Source organism: Bactrocera latifrons, unplaced genomic scaffold (assembly GCF_001853355.1).
Source record: "Bactrocera latifrons isolate USDA-ARS-PBARC rearing strain unplaced genomic scaffold, ASM185335v1 scaffold_34, whole genome shotgun sequence".
In the NCBI taxonomy this organism is placed as follows: domain Eukaryota; kingdom Metazoa; phylum Arthropoda; class Insecta; order Diptera; family Tephritidae; genus Bactrocera; species Bactrocera latifrons.
This window is the reverse complement of record NW_017536979.1, coordinates 1,039,432-1,056,364: the sequence shown is the minus strand read 5'-3', so window position 1 is coordinate 1,056,364 and position 16,933 is coordinate 1,039,432. Positions and strand designations below refer to the sequence as shown.

Genomic DNA, 16,933 nt, shown 5'->3' with positions numbered 1-16,933 from the left:
TTCCATCGGACTACCATTTGTTTCGGTTAATGCAGATCTCAGAACTTCATGGAGTAAAGTTGGCTTCAATAGAAGCCTGTGAAAATTTCTTGTCTCAGCTTTTCGCCGAGAAACCAGAAAAGTTTTACATTGATGGATTGAAGTCTCCAGCGGAAAAATGGTAAAAAATGGTCAACTAAAATAGTACATATTCGCTTCATTACGAAAAGATTTTTTCGAATGTACATCGATTTACTGCACTTTACCTCAAGTACTCGATGTAAACTTTTGGTTGGCAAAATGTTTTGAAAGTACCAGTGTTATTTTTAGAAAACTTTAATTTAGAATGTTAAACCATTTTGTTTTTTTTTTGCGAATTTCAATTTCACTACAAATAACGCCATTGTTTTAATTCAGCGCAATATATGCTATACAAATATTGTAGCTATAACTTATGTATTATATGTAGGTGCATAGGTGCCTATAAAAGCTTGTGTTTAAGCAAAGTAATTTTCAAACCACAGAAAAGGTTAAAAATAAATCAGCAACAAAAGCGCAAGCGAACCGAGAATACTGGTTACTGCAAAATTGTATAATGATATAATTGCAAATATAGCAAATACATGTGAGCATCATTGTGAATGTGGGTGTGTGTGCGACTTAGCGTGAATTGGGCAATATTTGCATGCGAAAGCAAAGTTTAACCACAATTTACCATTGTAGATAAACAATTCTGCTTTTTTACACGCCTGGCTTATCCACAAAATACGAAAATACCGCTGCACACATGCATGTGTGGGTAATTTCACTAGTGCAGCAGACCGCACAACGAGCGTACGCACACTCGCGCATATGATTAATTCAATAGGCATTTTGCAACAGTATATTGAATACAGATTTACAACTGCTTGTGGAAAAAAATAGACGGCATATTGCTATCTGTGGTTGGTTGCAACTAATCTCTGATTTTATTTAAAGCGCTTTTAAAAAGAGAAATAGCCGTAGTTTAGCTGAAGAGCGCTGAGAAAAAAGTCTGATTATCGAAACCACTAATTATGCTAATGTCGGTGGGCGTGCATGTGCAACACAAACAAAAACAGTGTTTCACACACGCACAGTGGTATTGTGGTGAAAAAAATGCGAATGGGAATATTAAAAATTTCGAAATTAAATATTTTGTGGATGTAGATTTTGGATTAACATCAAAGTGTGATCATTGGAATCTCTGTTACGAATAAACTCATCAATGTTGTCCTTAGACAGACTGAATATAAATTCGAATGACAAAATATGTTAATTTGTTGATGAAGTAGAATTCAAAAACTATCCCGCGCTGGCATTTTTTAAGGGATTATTCTACTGTAGGGCATAAATTTCAAGGAATTTTGAAGTGCTTTTAGGGATTACATGAGTTTCCTCGAGTAAAAAACAGCCTTTTAATAAGACTTAATATCAGCCTCCTGATAGAAAAAATTAAATATTTGAATACAAATTTTTATTCTTAGAAACATACACTATAAACAGAGAAATTGTGAAATTTTTGGAAAAAAATATTTGATTAGGTTAACTCCTTATCGGATCATCTAAAGTGAAAAGTACATACCTGGACGAAGGAAAAAAACTTAAAACTGAATTTTTGACAGATATTTTTACAATAACTTAAAATTTCAGAAAAAATATCGCGAACTATTTTTTCAAATAGTTGTGATCGCAAAAAAAACCTGTGTAAAATTATATAAGGATTTTTGAGAAGTCTTCGATAAATCTTCCCAACCGACTTCAAAAACGCAGTTTCGAGAAAAACGCGCTTAAAGACGGCGCACTTAGCGATTAGCCTCGAGCGCACAAGTTTTCAAGGGTGTATCTCCGAAACTATTAAACAGATCAACTTGAAAATTTAAGACAATATTGTGTAGAATTTAATAAGGCAAATAAAAGAAATCGATTTTAAGAAAACCCATAAAACCATGTAAACCTTTAAAGACACTAAAAATTTTCAATTTCGAGAAAAACGCGATGAAAGTTTCGCTTTTATCTCTATATACGATATTACCTAAATTGTGTTCAAAAATCACTTGGAAATTGTAACTAAATTCTCCGGATAAATGATATTTCAAACAAATGTTTTTTGCTAAGTTGATAAGATTGTCCTTAATTACTGTGCCAAATATGAACACGAACTGTCGACCAGTTTGCGTACAGCAGGTGTAGTGCGTTTCGATTTTTACAATGGATGAACATGTCGAACAAAGAATTTGTCTAAAGCATTTCTAACCAAATCTCGGGTGCGGAACCGTATTGACTGTTGGAAAAGGCTTACGGTGATTCAGTTTTATCGAAAACCTACGATTAGTACACGGCCCTCAAAGACGGTCGGGAGATCTTTAAAGACATGTCTCGATTTGGACATTTGGACGACCTTTGACCACTTCAACTGATGGAAATATTAAAACAGTGAAGGATATGATACTTGAAATTATCAGGCAAATATTAGGGAGATGTTAAGAGAGTTACACACCTCTCGCGACTCCGTTTTAATGATGTTGGTGTGTATTTCGGGTATGAAAGTGTTCCTGCTCGACTCATCCCGACGAAACATATATATATATTTTTTTTGTTTAAAAAAAAAGTACCAGATAGCAAATAGGTTTCTTTGGACATGATTGATCTTGCTAATTCCAATTCCACATGCAAGGAGCGCATTATACCTGCCAATGAGACATGGATTTATGAGTTTGATATTCAAACAAGTCAAAAATCCTCGGAATGGAGACAAAACGAGGCAACAAAAAAAAAAAAAAAAAACACGCAAAAGCTCATTGCTTCTACCGATAATCTGTGCTTAATGTACCATGAATTTCTTCCGGAGGGACATACGGTAGCTACGGAGTTCTTTTTGACCGTATTGAGGCCATATTGATGAATATTTTAATATTTTGCGTTTCAATTGGCGATTATTGTAAACCGCGCATTTTTTACCACAATGTATGTATATCACTAAAAATAATTTGAATTTTGAAAAATCTTCTTGGAAACATATAAAGCAATACTTACATTTTAGAAATATAAAAAAATTTTAAAATTAAGAAAAATTGTTTCTAGAACTAGCTACAATTTAGAAACTTTTTGGAAACTAAAATATAATTGAATTTATTAAAATTGAAATTATTTTACACATTTCACCATAAACAAACAAAATATTTCGAATATTCCAATCTCCTTGAGCGAAACTGCTCCCCTGTGGCATAGTCGGCAGTTCAAAATATCGAATGTTATCTAAGCCTTGTTGTTGTTACATGTTTATTGTTTTGTTGTTTTTATAGCCAAAATAACTATAATTGAATTTAAATTATTGCTTTCGGCTAGCAATTGTTTTACTTTAGAAAAGCACACCCACACAAAGGCTGCGTTTTTTCCCAATTGAATTTGTGTTGAGTTGAAAATTACGGTGTTAGCTTACGCGGCCGATGTCTGTCTGACTGAGTGTCGGTTTTGGGGCACAACTATAATTACTCACTTTAGCAATGCAACTCACTTTTGGAACATAGCGTAAAGCAGTCGGCAGTTGTGAGGGCGTAAAGGTGTTCGGTTGGGGCGTATGAGTGATATTTCAGTTGCGAGTTCAGTTGCTTGTCATTCGCAAGTGCCGTGCGCCACAAATCAGATAAAATACTTGCAAATTGAATTTCATGCTAAATTTACATTTAAACAAGCACGGCGTCGTGACTAGCAATTTAGGCGAGCAAATCCAATTCGTTGTCTATAACCGTTAGCTTAACCAAAACAATGCTAAAGCTGAGACCTTAAACGCACTTTCGGCGCACACACCCATTGTGGCCACAATTTGTTGCCAAATACAAAGCATATTCAATATGAATAATGTTATGAATGTCAAAGAAAACCAAAAAAGCGCAAAAGACAATAAAACAAAATGTGCGAGGCTTGTTGGTGCACCAATAAGATCCGGCCAGTGCCCACACTAAGCAGCCAACACGCACACACACACACACACACCAAGTGCGCTGATAAGAGTAACGACGCTTATATTTCAATAAAAATATGCCACATACAAAAACAAAGCAACAACAACAAAGACAGCTTGGCACCCACGCACACCAAGAAAGACGTTTGCAGCTGAAGCACGCTCTCCCAGCTAAGCGTGCACCACAGCCATAGGCCCACAATCACATGGTGAGCCACCACCACCAGCCCACGCGGTGAGCAGCGGCGGCACGTGTTCGCAACGCTTTGCAATTCGCTGGAAACGAAATTGGCCATGACGCAGGCGCTGTGCCGGAACTGCCAACAGCTGTCGGCCGCACTGGCGGCGTTGCAACAAACAAAGCGCTCGCACGAGGCCACGCTGCACACATGATTCGGCATGCGGCGAGTCAGCTGTAGCATTTCGCCAAGCGCGCGCTGTTGTTGTGTTAATCGGCCGGCGGCCTTCGGCTGTCAGTTGCGGCTTGGCGGCGTGCAAAATCAAAACAAACGGTATAAGAGCGTGCCACTCATGCGAAGAGCGCATAGTGTGAGTGAGCGGCAGTTGAGATTTGGTGCGAGCAAGTCTAAGTATGAGCGCACTCGTCGCAAGCATATGAGCATAGCGCGCTTTCAGGCGCACAATACTGGGAAATGAACAGAGTGTTTGAAATACCCGTTTTTTACTTTGAAATTGCATCCCACGCTGTGGGTTTGCTGCTGTGTGTGCGGTTTGTTGTGCTTTGTCGGCGCCGACTGGCAATGAAAAATTCAGTTTGATGTTGCACGCACGACCAAAAGGACATGCGAAACGGAAGACACGAGCAAGTGCAATAGCTGGACGTACGAGCGCGCGCGGGACAAAAACTGTTTGTATTACAGGAAATATAGATATATAAATAATTTATATAATTTTTTTCATAAAAAAAATACGCGTTGTAAAAGTGTGTATTTAAAAGTCGTAAAAAAGAATACTTCCGAAAAGCAGTGTGAAATTTCGCACCAACACCGTTAACCGCAGCTTTGCGCGCAGCCGGCAGCACAATTTACTGTTGGCCGAAATTGCGGTCGCTTAACGCCGGTGCAGCGCACCTGCCACCGCGGCCACACAGCAAACTCGCAGCAGCCAGCGACCAGCTGCAAGAACAAACGCTGAGCTTACTACTCTGTACAGTTATGGCTCAAAGCAAGGCGGCTACTAAAAATAGTGAAAGAAAGTTTAAATAGTGCTTTCCTAAAAAGCGGTGCAGGAAGACTCGTAGCTGAAAGCAGTGTAATCAAACGTGTGCAAATAAGTGGCGCACAGAACATACAAAGGAAATAGCGGAAATAAGAAAAAACGCCGCCGAAATTGTTGACTATGGCGTCAGAGTCGCCACAGCCTCTCTAGGCAACGTGCCACAGCTGTGCAACAACACAAAATAACAAAAGAGGAGCAAAAAAAGTATATGTGAAATTATTGGCGGAAATGAAGCATGCAACTTGTGTCCATTGCTGGCGGTACCTCATGGAAACAGTCATACAGCATTCAATAGCCGACAGCTAGCAACGCTGGGCTGTGACATAAACGAGACTATCAGTAGCAGCTGCAATATCAAGTGCTACGACAGCTTAGCTCATCCGCTCCGCAACGCCACCTCGGCCACACTTGCCGCTAGAGCCTGTACAACGGCCAACAGCGCGCCACATCAAAGTGTCGAGGAAGCAAGTAGAGGAAATTAAAATTTGCATGTGAAAGGAGCCAAGTCCTTGCATTGCCTGGCATTCACTTTCAACGCTGTCTGAGCTTTCGGCACACAACGCTTAAAACGTGTGGACTTGTGCCGATTGCCACGGCGCAAAAAATCAGACCGAGCATTTCGCACTGACAACGGAGGCGGCCGGCCGGCTTTAGTGCACTTTTTATGTGTGTGTGGCGCCACGCGTTGAGTAAAAAATATACGCAATAAGCGAAGGCGCAGTGGCTGTCGAAGTGGAAAAAATTGTGTAAACAACAACAAGTACAAATATAGCAGGCAAAAGAGTTGGCGCAAATCAACACCATTGCTAACTGCAATTTCAATTTCTGTGCTGCGCCGCAACGCCGACGTAGGCAATCTTGTTTGCCCTGCAGCCAACGGAGGCGCAGCAAGTGTTAAATGAAAACTGAAGAGTGAGGTGTGAGGAGTGAAGAGTGTTCAGCGCGGAGTGATAAGTGTATAGTGTTTTCTATTAACGCTTTCTCGCAAAAAACGAAACCGAGTTAGTACGCCTGTGTGCGTGAGTGTTTTTTAACGGTAAATACAAGCACTTGCACGCCTAGACCGCGTAAGAGACGGCGCTGTTTGTGGCATTAATTACACAGTCCCTAGCTGGTAGCAGCAACAAAGCAAGCTTGGTGCCCCGCAACCACCCACAGCCTTACGTGTGGCAAGTAAATGTCAGTACGCTTCGTGGTTGTTGAGTGTCACTGTCATTGCCACAAAGGATAACAACGCCAGCCAGCGAGCAATAACAATACTAAACCAGCAACAGAGTGGCACGCACGAACTGCAACAGTGGTACATGCCACATGCTACATGAATGCATGCCAGCATTTATCCGTACCAACTTCAGCTTAGACTTTTTGCATAACAATCAACCGAGCGAACAATCGAACTTGCACGCGTGCAGGCCATGCCACATGCGGCATGCAGCTGCCACTGCTGAAGCAGCAACTATTACTCAACTCTAATACCAAGTGCTACTTGCAGTAGCACCCATATAGTCGCCGTTATTGGCAGGACCCACCGCATCGTTAGCATACAGCGCCGACTGCAGCAACAGCATGACGTCAGCGACGTCCGCCTCGGCGCCTTCGCGCGCCTCTGGATTTATCGCTTATTCAGCAATCGTTTTGCTTTGCACTTCCGGTAAGTGAAATTCACTCAGCCACATGCTCATGTAATCATTTGAGGGGCACACACACACTCACACACCACAAGCACACACTTGAATTTTATGCAACACAATCTAAAATAGTAGAAAGACTCTTGCAGCAAAGATGAGCATTGCAGCAGGCAGCTAAGCGCCTCGTTTGTATTGGCTTTGCGCTGCCGCATGCGGTTTCAGTTGTGCTGAAATGCGTCCAACCATGCGGAGCGCCTTGAAGTATGCAGCACATTTTACTTTTATTCTTTCATACATGCCATTCTTCGCCGCTCCAATTTTTTGTCTGCCATGTCGCATTACACAGTTCGTATGCAGAGCTGCATATACAAGTCAACGCAGCCCGCTTTCGACTAGTGCTCGAACTTGAATTTCTATTGAGTGTTTATATGCAAATAGATTATTTCAAGAGCTTCAAGTATGCTCTGTCAAGTAAAATAATGCATGCTTTCTAGACTTGAAAGTTTGATCTTCGGTGCCTTGAATGTAAAAGCTATGTTTTCCTAATTTTTTTCGAGTTCTCACGATTGCGGACTAGATTTCTATAACTTACGAATATTGTCATTCAGATTCATATCTGTTAAAGGATATAAGGGATAAAAAAAATGTTCAGTTTCGAGATAATCGTTTAATTTAGATTTTAAGATGGTACACTACTAGGATGTGAGATTTTATGGTTCACGATAGAGAACTATCCAAACAAAGAAGGTCTTCAAAATATGCTAAAAGTCGATACTGAACATTACTAATAGTAAAAACCTCATTTCCGCTGTTAGGTGATTCATTCTTAACATTTTCATTGTTATTGTTACATTAAATTGTTTTGGAGAGTGCTACTGAAGTGACAGTTTTTACCAGGATGCGATTCTGAATTCATGTAAACCTAACTATCGTAGGACAAGGCACCAAAGTGCCAAGTTTAGAATTTCTTTTCGGGGTAACATTGAGTACATATAGGCTAAACGATCTTCCTCTCTATTATAAGTGGATCCAGCCCTGCTTTAGTCTGTCTATGAAGTGCTCTTTGGAACTATGCCCACTCGATTGATATCTCGAATCTATCTAAGCCTCCAATCTTCTCCTTTAAATATCTTAGATACAGCTGAGTCCATTTCGGCCCGATAACTGATCGCCAAAGAGTGTGATGGAGTTATGTAAATACTCATTACATACACCAAATATGCCAATGTTATTTGCAACAGCGTACACGTGACGCAACAGTGGCATGCAACATTTCCATTTTTGCGACGCATATGATTTTTAGCACATATCCGTTCTGACATTTCGTCCCTATTGATTCGGCTCTTTTATGCCAAGGTAGTATCTTTCAAGTTCCACACACATATGTGTTTTTGTTGGTGTAGTTGCAGCGTATATTTTCGCAACAAAACGTGTGGCACACACACTTGCAGTTGTACATTTGCTGCCTCTGAAGAAGGAGGGAGACGCATCAGAAATGAAGCTGTAACTTTGTACCCACGCAGCAGACTGACTTCCCGACTCCGCTTCTTCATTTTAACTGCCATTCAGTGCATCCTCCGCTTCGCCAACTGCTTTCCACTCTTCGCTTTTCATTTCTGCATTTGCTGCATTATGAACTGTTCAGCACAAAGCATATACGGAAAGGGTTCTTCTCATCTTCCGCCGGTACTTTCATTGACGGCAAAGGCATCGGATTACACGAGTGAACTCACGTGCATAACTGCATACATATGTACATATAAATATACATACATCTCCGTTGATATCATTACACATATTTGCTTGCTTGCTTGCCCACAATTCCACATTTAAGTAGTCAAGTGCAAGCCTTACTCATTCTACTGCAGTACAAGCCCTGTAGGAAAATGAAGAACTTATGCAGAACTGGCTTGAGGCGTGAAGTCTGTAGTTGGTGGCCTTATTCCGTTTTCTTCATGCAACTGTAGACTTTAACCTCGAAAGGTCTGAGGACCTAAGAATCTAAGCTTTATTTGGCACTTCTGAAACTAGTTGCGAAGTAGGAAAAGATAAAACATGCAAAAACTCTATTCGTTTTTTCGTTTGCATTAACTTTTCACTGATGCAATTGCATTAGAATCTACGTTTTCCTGCAGGGTATCCTCGAAATGCTTTTGGATGTGTGCATTGCTTCAAATTCAATGTTTGCTCGCAGTACAACAAGTGAATAGTGTTTCTTTACAGATTAGTCCGATTAATTTCTGTAGGTATTTATTCGCCGGTAATGCTATTGTCTGTGCATGTTTCTGTTTATGAAAAGATATACATACCATTCAGCATAGAAAAACTAGTAAAACTCAGCACATTTATGAATATATTTCTAATTTATTCTCTTCCGAGATTTGTATGTGTGAAAACGGAAATTAATTGTGCTGCCATTTTGCTAAGCAAAAATCTGATATTTTTAAGAAATTAGAATTTTTCGAAAAGTACACATAATTTGGTGAAAATATTTATAAAATCGATTCTTTGTAGTTATGTTCTTAGAAAGTAACGAATAGGGTACAAACCAAGCATAAATAGACTGCTTGGATTAAATAGTAAGAAATAAAAGAAAAATTTTTTCGCTTCTAAAGAAATGAATAAACACGAATTAGAAAAATTACTAGATAGGTTAGAATTTGGTATAATGTTGTCAACTGTAAAAATTTTAAAAAAAGAAAAAAAAGAAAGAAATTCATAGAAGATTGACACCAATTGGAAACGAAAGATGAAGTAACAAGCATTAAAGACACAAGTACGAAAGGGCTAAGTTCGAATGCAGCCCTTGCAACTTGCAGGAATCAAAGCCAAGGAAATGCTTTAAGATGTAAAACGTCAACTAGTGGATTGGAATTTAAGCAATTTAATATATACGTATGCTATACACTATACGTGTAACTCATACACTATCCAACAAATTCGGCATACGATTTTTTTAAAAAACGAGAATCATTGTAAATAGAAAATCAGGGTCGTATTATCCTCTATCACGGAAATATTGATCCGATTCAACCCGTTTATGATACACAGAATTAGTGTTGTCTGGAAAGAATAATTTCCAAACGTCAGCTGTATATCTCACACATTGACATTGGCTGACAAAGTCAACTATATATACTGCACCCACATATTCGGTACCTAGAGGCTTGAATAATTTTGTTTGGGTTTGGGAAATTTTTGGTTATGAGGTGGCATATTTTTAACGAATTATAATTTAAAATTATGTTATATGAAAAGTAGGCATTGTTGTAGTCAGAAACATACGAAAAGAAAGCTATATACTAAATTTAGTCGAAATCTGTCTGTCCAAATTTCACACCGGCACTTATAAAACCTTTCTTTATGATCTTGGTTTATCACGCTTTCAGTAGTTTTTAATTTTACCGTTATATGGTGAGTGAACGGGGCTATCCTCCGACTTTATCCATCTCCACACTGTCGGTTCTGATAAGACTTTTACCCAGCAAATTTGGTTGTTGCAGCATTAGTAGTTTGGAAGATATTAAACTTGTTAGAGGATGGGGAAATGCTCAATATTTAAAAATTCTCGTAGGTACCCCCTTGCAACTGCGATCCATTGTGTCAAGTTATACTTTTATATCTGAATTTAGTGCTTTGTTATGACACTTTATATGTTTTCGGTTAATTACGATTTTTGAAGTGAAGGCTCAACTATTTATTAAATCTTTCCAGTTCCTGGCGGTTCAGTTCATGACTTTTTATACAACCCTGTTCTCTATGCTGCCGTTTCAACCTTACTTTATCCTTAAATAGTAGACTTAGAGCAACAAGCTTTACTACAAGCAAAAAGAAACTCACAAAAAAAAAATACCTATTAAATATAGAAGTAAGAAGTTTACAGAGCTTTTTGAAACTCCAACTAAATCTCCACAAAAATAAATTTATGGATTAATGCCTTGATAATGGATTACTTTGTTGTTATTGTAAAGGTCAGATGTTAATCTCCATAAATGCTTTTTGAAAATTCGCTTTGATTTGATTGATTTTATTTTTGAAAGTTGAGGTGCTGATTGAAAGTAGAAATATGCCTGCAGAACAACATTATATAGTACAGCAAGTATATACGTACATCTAAATATATTGGAAATAAGAGTATATAAATACATTCGTATACGCGTATAAGCTAATATATGCCACACATATTATACTATATTTTATGCAATCAAGCGCGTTCAATTTATGAACATCTCACACCGCTGCACACACGTTTGCCTTGACAACTCCAAACATATTATATGTGAGGCAATTGAGCTCCGTTATACTTAATTTACACAATACAATTTGTTGTTGTTTGTTAGTTAAGTCTTCGCTTTTAATGACTCTCAATTGATAATAAATAAATCATAAGTGCTGCAGCTTAGGAAATACTTAATTCGATAGTTAATTTAAGTGTAATTATTGTAATAGTGTTTACATTACAATATTGCTACGTGAAAAGTAATTAGTTACACTGATATGCAAAAGCAAATTTTATTTCTACTTTTTGGTTTTTATGCATGAGTTTATTGTTTGTTGGAATATTTGGGCGCAAACTTCATACGTGCGGCATTAGTCGAGCTCCGAAAAGCCAGTGAAATGCAAACCATACCAATACCAGTGAAAGCAAAAATTCCAACAGCTCAGATTTAACATTACAATGTACTAAATTATTACGATTTTATACATAAAGAGAAAGCAATTTGTCTTTTTAATATTGAAAATAGAGTCAGATAAGTCAAATCAAGAAATTTTGCGGCGGAATGGTTCGTTTAATTTAAAATTTTATTTGATACCTCCGCCTCCTTCGAAAAGCGAACCGGAGTATTTCATTTTACTTCAGAAAAGAGAAGAGAACTGCAAACTGTTTCGTGCAGGATTACTAAGGATATTTTGCTAAGTATTCCCCTACGACTAGTAAGTGTGGTTATACTTACAGAAACAGGTTTTAGAAATAATACTAAAATATCTCACTTTTGATCGATGCCATTGGGGTTCATAGGCGAATAGATCAACGCAAATCAGAAAGCATTACTGCTGACCATTATCCATTGTAGCATTGTTATAAATTTCGACAAAACTTCTTGGTGAAACCTTTCACTATGCTTACTCATAAGACTTCAAAACTTCGTGGAAGGAAGTCTACGTGCGGGTCCGAGAAGTTAATTTAAGTGGCATATGATATAACATGCTCAAGCTTTGAATGTAGAAAGGAATTCGAGTCATTTATAAAAAAGTGTCAATTATAGCTTCACAAGCATAATGGGCTTTCACAAACTTTGCCTTTGATGGGAAAACGTAAGCATGTTAAGCATAATTAGAACTATTTTTCTTTTATTTTGCTTCAAAAAGTATTCAGTAATATAGAAAATTACAGACAAATCGAGTAATATGTATGCAGGGTCTGCGAACAGGAACGATGTTGTATAAAAATGAAGTAAAACACTAAAAAAATTTCAAAATTAGTTCCTTTTTTTTGTTTTGTTTTTGATTTGCAGATAATTATATGGACTTTATGATTTGATGGCTACCAAATAGCCACTAGGACTGCGTTTGCATAAATTCATCCAATCACGCCAATTTTCGATGACCTAGTGAAGTATTTCGGTTGTAATTTCGGCTGCAATGCGCTGAATGTTGCCTTCGAGCCCTTAAAGCATTGCTGATTATTGGCGTACATCTTTGTTTTAACATCAATCCGGAGTATATAGTCTAAAGCCGTTAAATTCCTTTATCTTCGCTAGGTGACAAGGAGTATCTGCGGGAAATATTTCTGAAAACGTGAGCGTGGTCCCACGGTGTATATTTGTGCTTAGAATGAATAAAATTGGGTAAAACCTCGCCTTAGACCTCATGTAACTAACAGGCCTAAAGTGCCTGAAGACACTTCTATGGCCTTAATACTTGCAAGTTGAAAGATTATGAAATGTTCGGTTATACCCGAACTTAACTCTTCTTTACTTATTCACATCTTTTTTCTTTTCTATGATCTTTTGATCAGGATAAACCACACTAAAGCCAATAACTCATAGGCGTTTTTTATAAGCTTTTTATAAAATAATATAAGAAATTAAAGAAAACACTTTCGTAAAGTATTTAATGTAGAAGGGGTAAATCGCGAAAAGCGTTATTTCAAAATATACTTTTTTTTTACTCTTTATTAAATGCTGGAACGAATGGCCCTCGGGTTTTGTTTTCCAAATATTATCCGTGAAGATCAGAATTCTTAGCTGTTTCTGTAAAGCTATTACTGTTTTCGAGCAATTAAATAAGGATCACTCTTTACGAAGTAAATATGGTCAGGACACTTTATGACCCATCATTTCGATATTCCGAAAGCTCATCTTTTATATTTCTTTTACTGGTACTTTAGAGACAGCTTATGTAATAATGAAGAATCTTAAATTTTAATTTCTTTGAATTTCTTCAGTGAACTGAACTGTTCAGTAAATCATTTCGAAATTTGCTCTGAAGCTGAGGACGTTCATGTTTAAAAAACGGCGGATTGAGATGCCTCATGCCCAGTAGGGGCTAGACTCATTTGATATCGCGAAAAGTAGAAAGGGATGGCACCAAAATGAAAATAACTCCGTTATAAAGCTATTGATTTAACTATTAAAGTCACTTCACGCTTACTACCGATCTGAGAGTGTTTATGTACTACAGCTCATGCAATACCTGAAAAACTCCCATACGACAGATTTAAAGCCTTAAAGACACAAAAAAGTGAAATTACGGAGTTCAGCGGAAGAATGTTACTTCATATTTATCCGCGTAATCGCTTAAGCTATACAAATATCAGTGAAAGCCGTTATGTAGTTCAAGAGTTCAGCGAACACACAAATCCCATACAGAACCACACATACACGCGCACTGAAGATTATGCAAATAAATAGAAAGGCATTAAAAGACAATGCGGAGACAAGGCATATGTAAGCACTGCAACCCCAGGCACAATGGGCTCACCTAAAAAGGCTGCGAACAATGGCCAAAGGACAAATGTCTAATTATTATGACAAATATATACAAATATACAGGGTGCATGCGTTGTGCTTCGTCATTTGTCTAGCGAATGTCCAACATGCTAATTTGTCTGCCCACTGGCCTGCTCCCGCCGCCGCCACAACGGAAAATATGACAAAAGGCTCGCAAACGAGCACTGCACGCACACACACATACAGATACATAAATATGTAACTATATGAGAAATGATATGGAGTCAAATGGACAAATGTGAATTGCCCGAAATGAATGAAACATTAAGAATGAAGAACGCTGATAAAATGAGAACAACAAAGCGCTGTGGCAACAATGCGAGATTCTGACGAAAATGTTGCAATAACAACAACAAGGCGCAAATCTGCTTTAAAATCAGCGCAAACAATTGACTTCTGTCTGCGGCACAGTCGCCCAGTCGCTTTTGTCGTCGCTTCGCAAATACGCTCGGCAGCCATGAATGAACCACACACACACACACTCAAGCTCAAGCGAAGGATGCATAAAAAACGCAAATGTAAATATTAGTGAACGCTACACGTGTGTGTGTGTGTGTGTGTGTGTGTGTATGTGCCACATCTGCTGGATATTTATTTGTTTATTTGTTTGTTGTTGTATTTGCGCAAGCACATCCGCTTATTTGTGCGGTTATACAATAGCATGAGCGCACACACACACGCACTTACATGTAACATATACTATGTGGGTGTATATATGTGTCTCTCTGTGTGTGTGTGCTGCGCTTAATGTGGGTGGAGATGTGCGCTCGGCGTTTAGCTTAAAGGCATTTCGACAAATTGTGCAAATTATTGCGTTAAACTCGCCCCAGAGACGTGCTGGCGCTCGCCGGCACTCCACCCGTTATTTTCGCCCTTCGTCACCCGCTCGCATCGTCAACGAGTGTTCGACGAGCGGCGTAGAGGGGCGGCGCCAACGCTTTGTGTGCTCACCCACTGGCGTCATGTGCGCTGCCTGACTGCTGGCTGCTTGCTGCTTGCTTCCTATAACCAATACATACGCGCGCGCATACATACACGTATAAATCGCCCCACATGCCGTCATTTGATACGGCACATACATACATATATTTAGTTAAACGGATGTGCGCCAGTTTATTTACGCTGCGCGCCGCGTGCGTGCGCTTGTGCTGCCTGGAATCAAGCCGCAGGCATTTGCCACTTACTCAGCGGCACGTGAGCTACTTTCACTCGTTTTTCACAGCTGACCATGTCGGAGGGTGTAATACAAGTTCACACATGCCGATGTACGGTTATGTGTGTTGCAAGTTAACGATCAGCGCAATGACGGCATGACGGGCAATATATTTACAAGTACCGTTATTTACGCATGTAACTTATACACATACATATGTGCATGTACTATAATTTCGATTCGTTTAAACTTGAATGCGTTACTTATTTGCAAAGACTTTCTTAAAGATTTAATTCCACAAAATTTACTTTCATTTTCACTTCGGTTAGTAATTAGTACCCAAGGTGGTTGAATTAATTAATTTTGTATAAATCAAGTATAATGGTATGGAAGAGAGAATTATTTATAGTGACATGTCAAAGTCGCCTTTCTTCCAGATCTCTCAAAGTCGATTAAACGCCTCTCATAGTCAATCAAAATGTGTATACATTTGGCATTTTAGAATTAAAGAATTTATTAGGTTGTCAAATATCTCCCTTCCGCCTTTCTTTATGCAATGCTCTATAAAAAGTGTTACATTGATCGGATTTAGTGCGAATAAGCGGCAACTTCATAATATTCCCCTCGTAGAATCCCCCTTCTTATTTGCGAAGAACTGCGACAGTCACTTTTCACAAGCCTCTTTTGAGTTCAACTTTGCACCAACAAGGGCGTAAGCCATGGACAGGAACAGGTGGTAATCAATTGGCATCAACGAGTCATCAACGAAGTGTGTCGTCTGGCATTGTCCTGGTGGAACACTAAACCCTTCCTGTTGGCCAATTCTGAACACTTCTGGTCGATCGCCTGCTTCAAGCGGTCCAGTTGTTCGCAGTAGTTGCTAGAATTAAGCGTCTGGCCATATGAGATCAGCTCATAGTGGATGATTCCGTTCCAACCCCACCAAACACACAGCAAAACCTTCCTGACCGTCAATCCCGGCTTGGCCAATGTTGAGACAATTCCCCGGCCTTCGACCACGACCGTTTTTGCTTCATATTGTCGTATGTGGTCGATTTCATATCGCCAATCACCGTTTGCTCTAAAAATGGGTTGAGTTCATTCCGTTTCAGCAGCATATCGCAGGCGTTGATTCGGTCCAGAAGGCTTTTTTGCATAAAATCTTGCGGCGCCCAATCATCAAGCTTTTTTGTGTATCCAGACTTCTACAGTTGGTTTAATACAGTTTGGTGACTAACTCCCATCTTCTGGACATGCCGGTCTAACTCGATGTTTTCCATTATGTGATCGGCATTTGTCGTCACAGGTCTGGACGGCTGTCTTATCCAAGGTGTCGTTTTCACCCGCTCTGAATCGTCGAAACCATTCCTCCGCAGTTCGAAGTATAGAGTACCATCCCCCAAAAACACCATTAATATCACGGAAAGTTTCTCTAGCGGATTTGCCTTTAACGAAGGAAAACTTTAAAATAGCGCGAATTTCGGCGTTTTTCTAAATGTTGAATGCAATATCCAAATTAATCATGCAAAGCGTCGTCTTAGAGGTTATGTCAAGACCTTTCAAAGATATATAGTATGGCCAGATACAAGCTCTGTAGTGCTTTATACATAGCCGCGAAATTAGAAAAGCAAAAAGGCAGAGTGGCGATACAACCTAATATATTTTCATAATTATATTAAGCCTTGAAGGTGAGGTGCTGCCTCTATGCCACTATGTCTGAATTTGGTATCCCCGCTGAACTAATACGGCTATATAAACTGACGTTGAGCAATACCAAAAGCTCCGTCAGGATCAGGAAGGAGCTCTCCGAGCCGTTCGATACCAAACGAGGTTGAAAACACCCACTGGGGGCCGTAGAGGAATAGGAAGACCTCTACTCCGTTAGAGAGATCAGGTGGAGAAGTACCTGGCGATTGGCGCGCTGTTGTATTAACTCGGC

The 16,933-nt window shown here is 39.1% G+C and overlaps 1 protein-coding gene across 1 annotated transcript in view; it reads left to right on the top strand.

Moving 5' to 3' along the window:
* Positions 1–4,821: 4,821 nt before the first annotated feature.
* Positions 4,822–16,933, top strand: part of LOC108971317 (carbonic anhydrase-related protein 10) — a 53,250-nt gene continuing 41,138 nt past the window's right edge. The window contains exon 1 of the mRNA XM_018937287.1: positions 4,822–6,851. Within this exon, the coding sequence (XP_018792832.1) occupies positions 6,767–6,851 (85 nt within the window). The 5' untranslated portion in view covers positions 4,822–6,766. The remainder of the gene's footprint in view (positions 6,852–16,933) is intronic.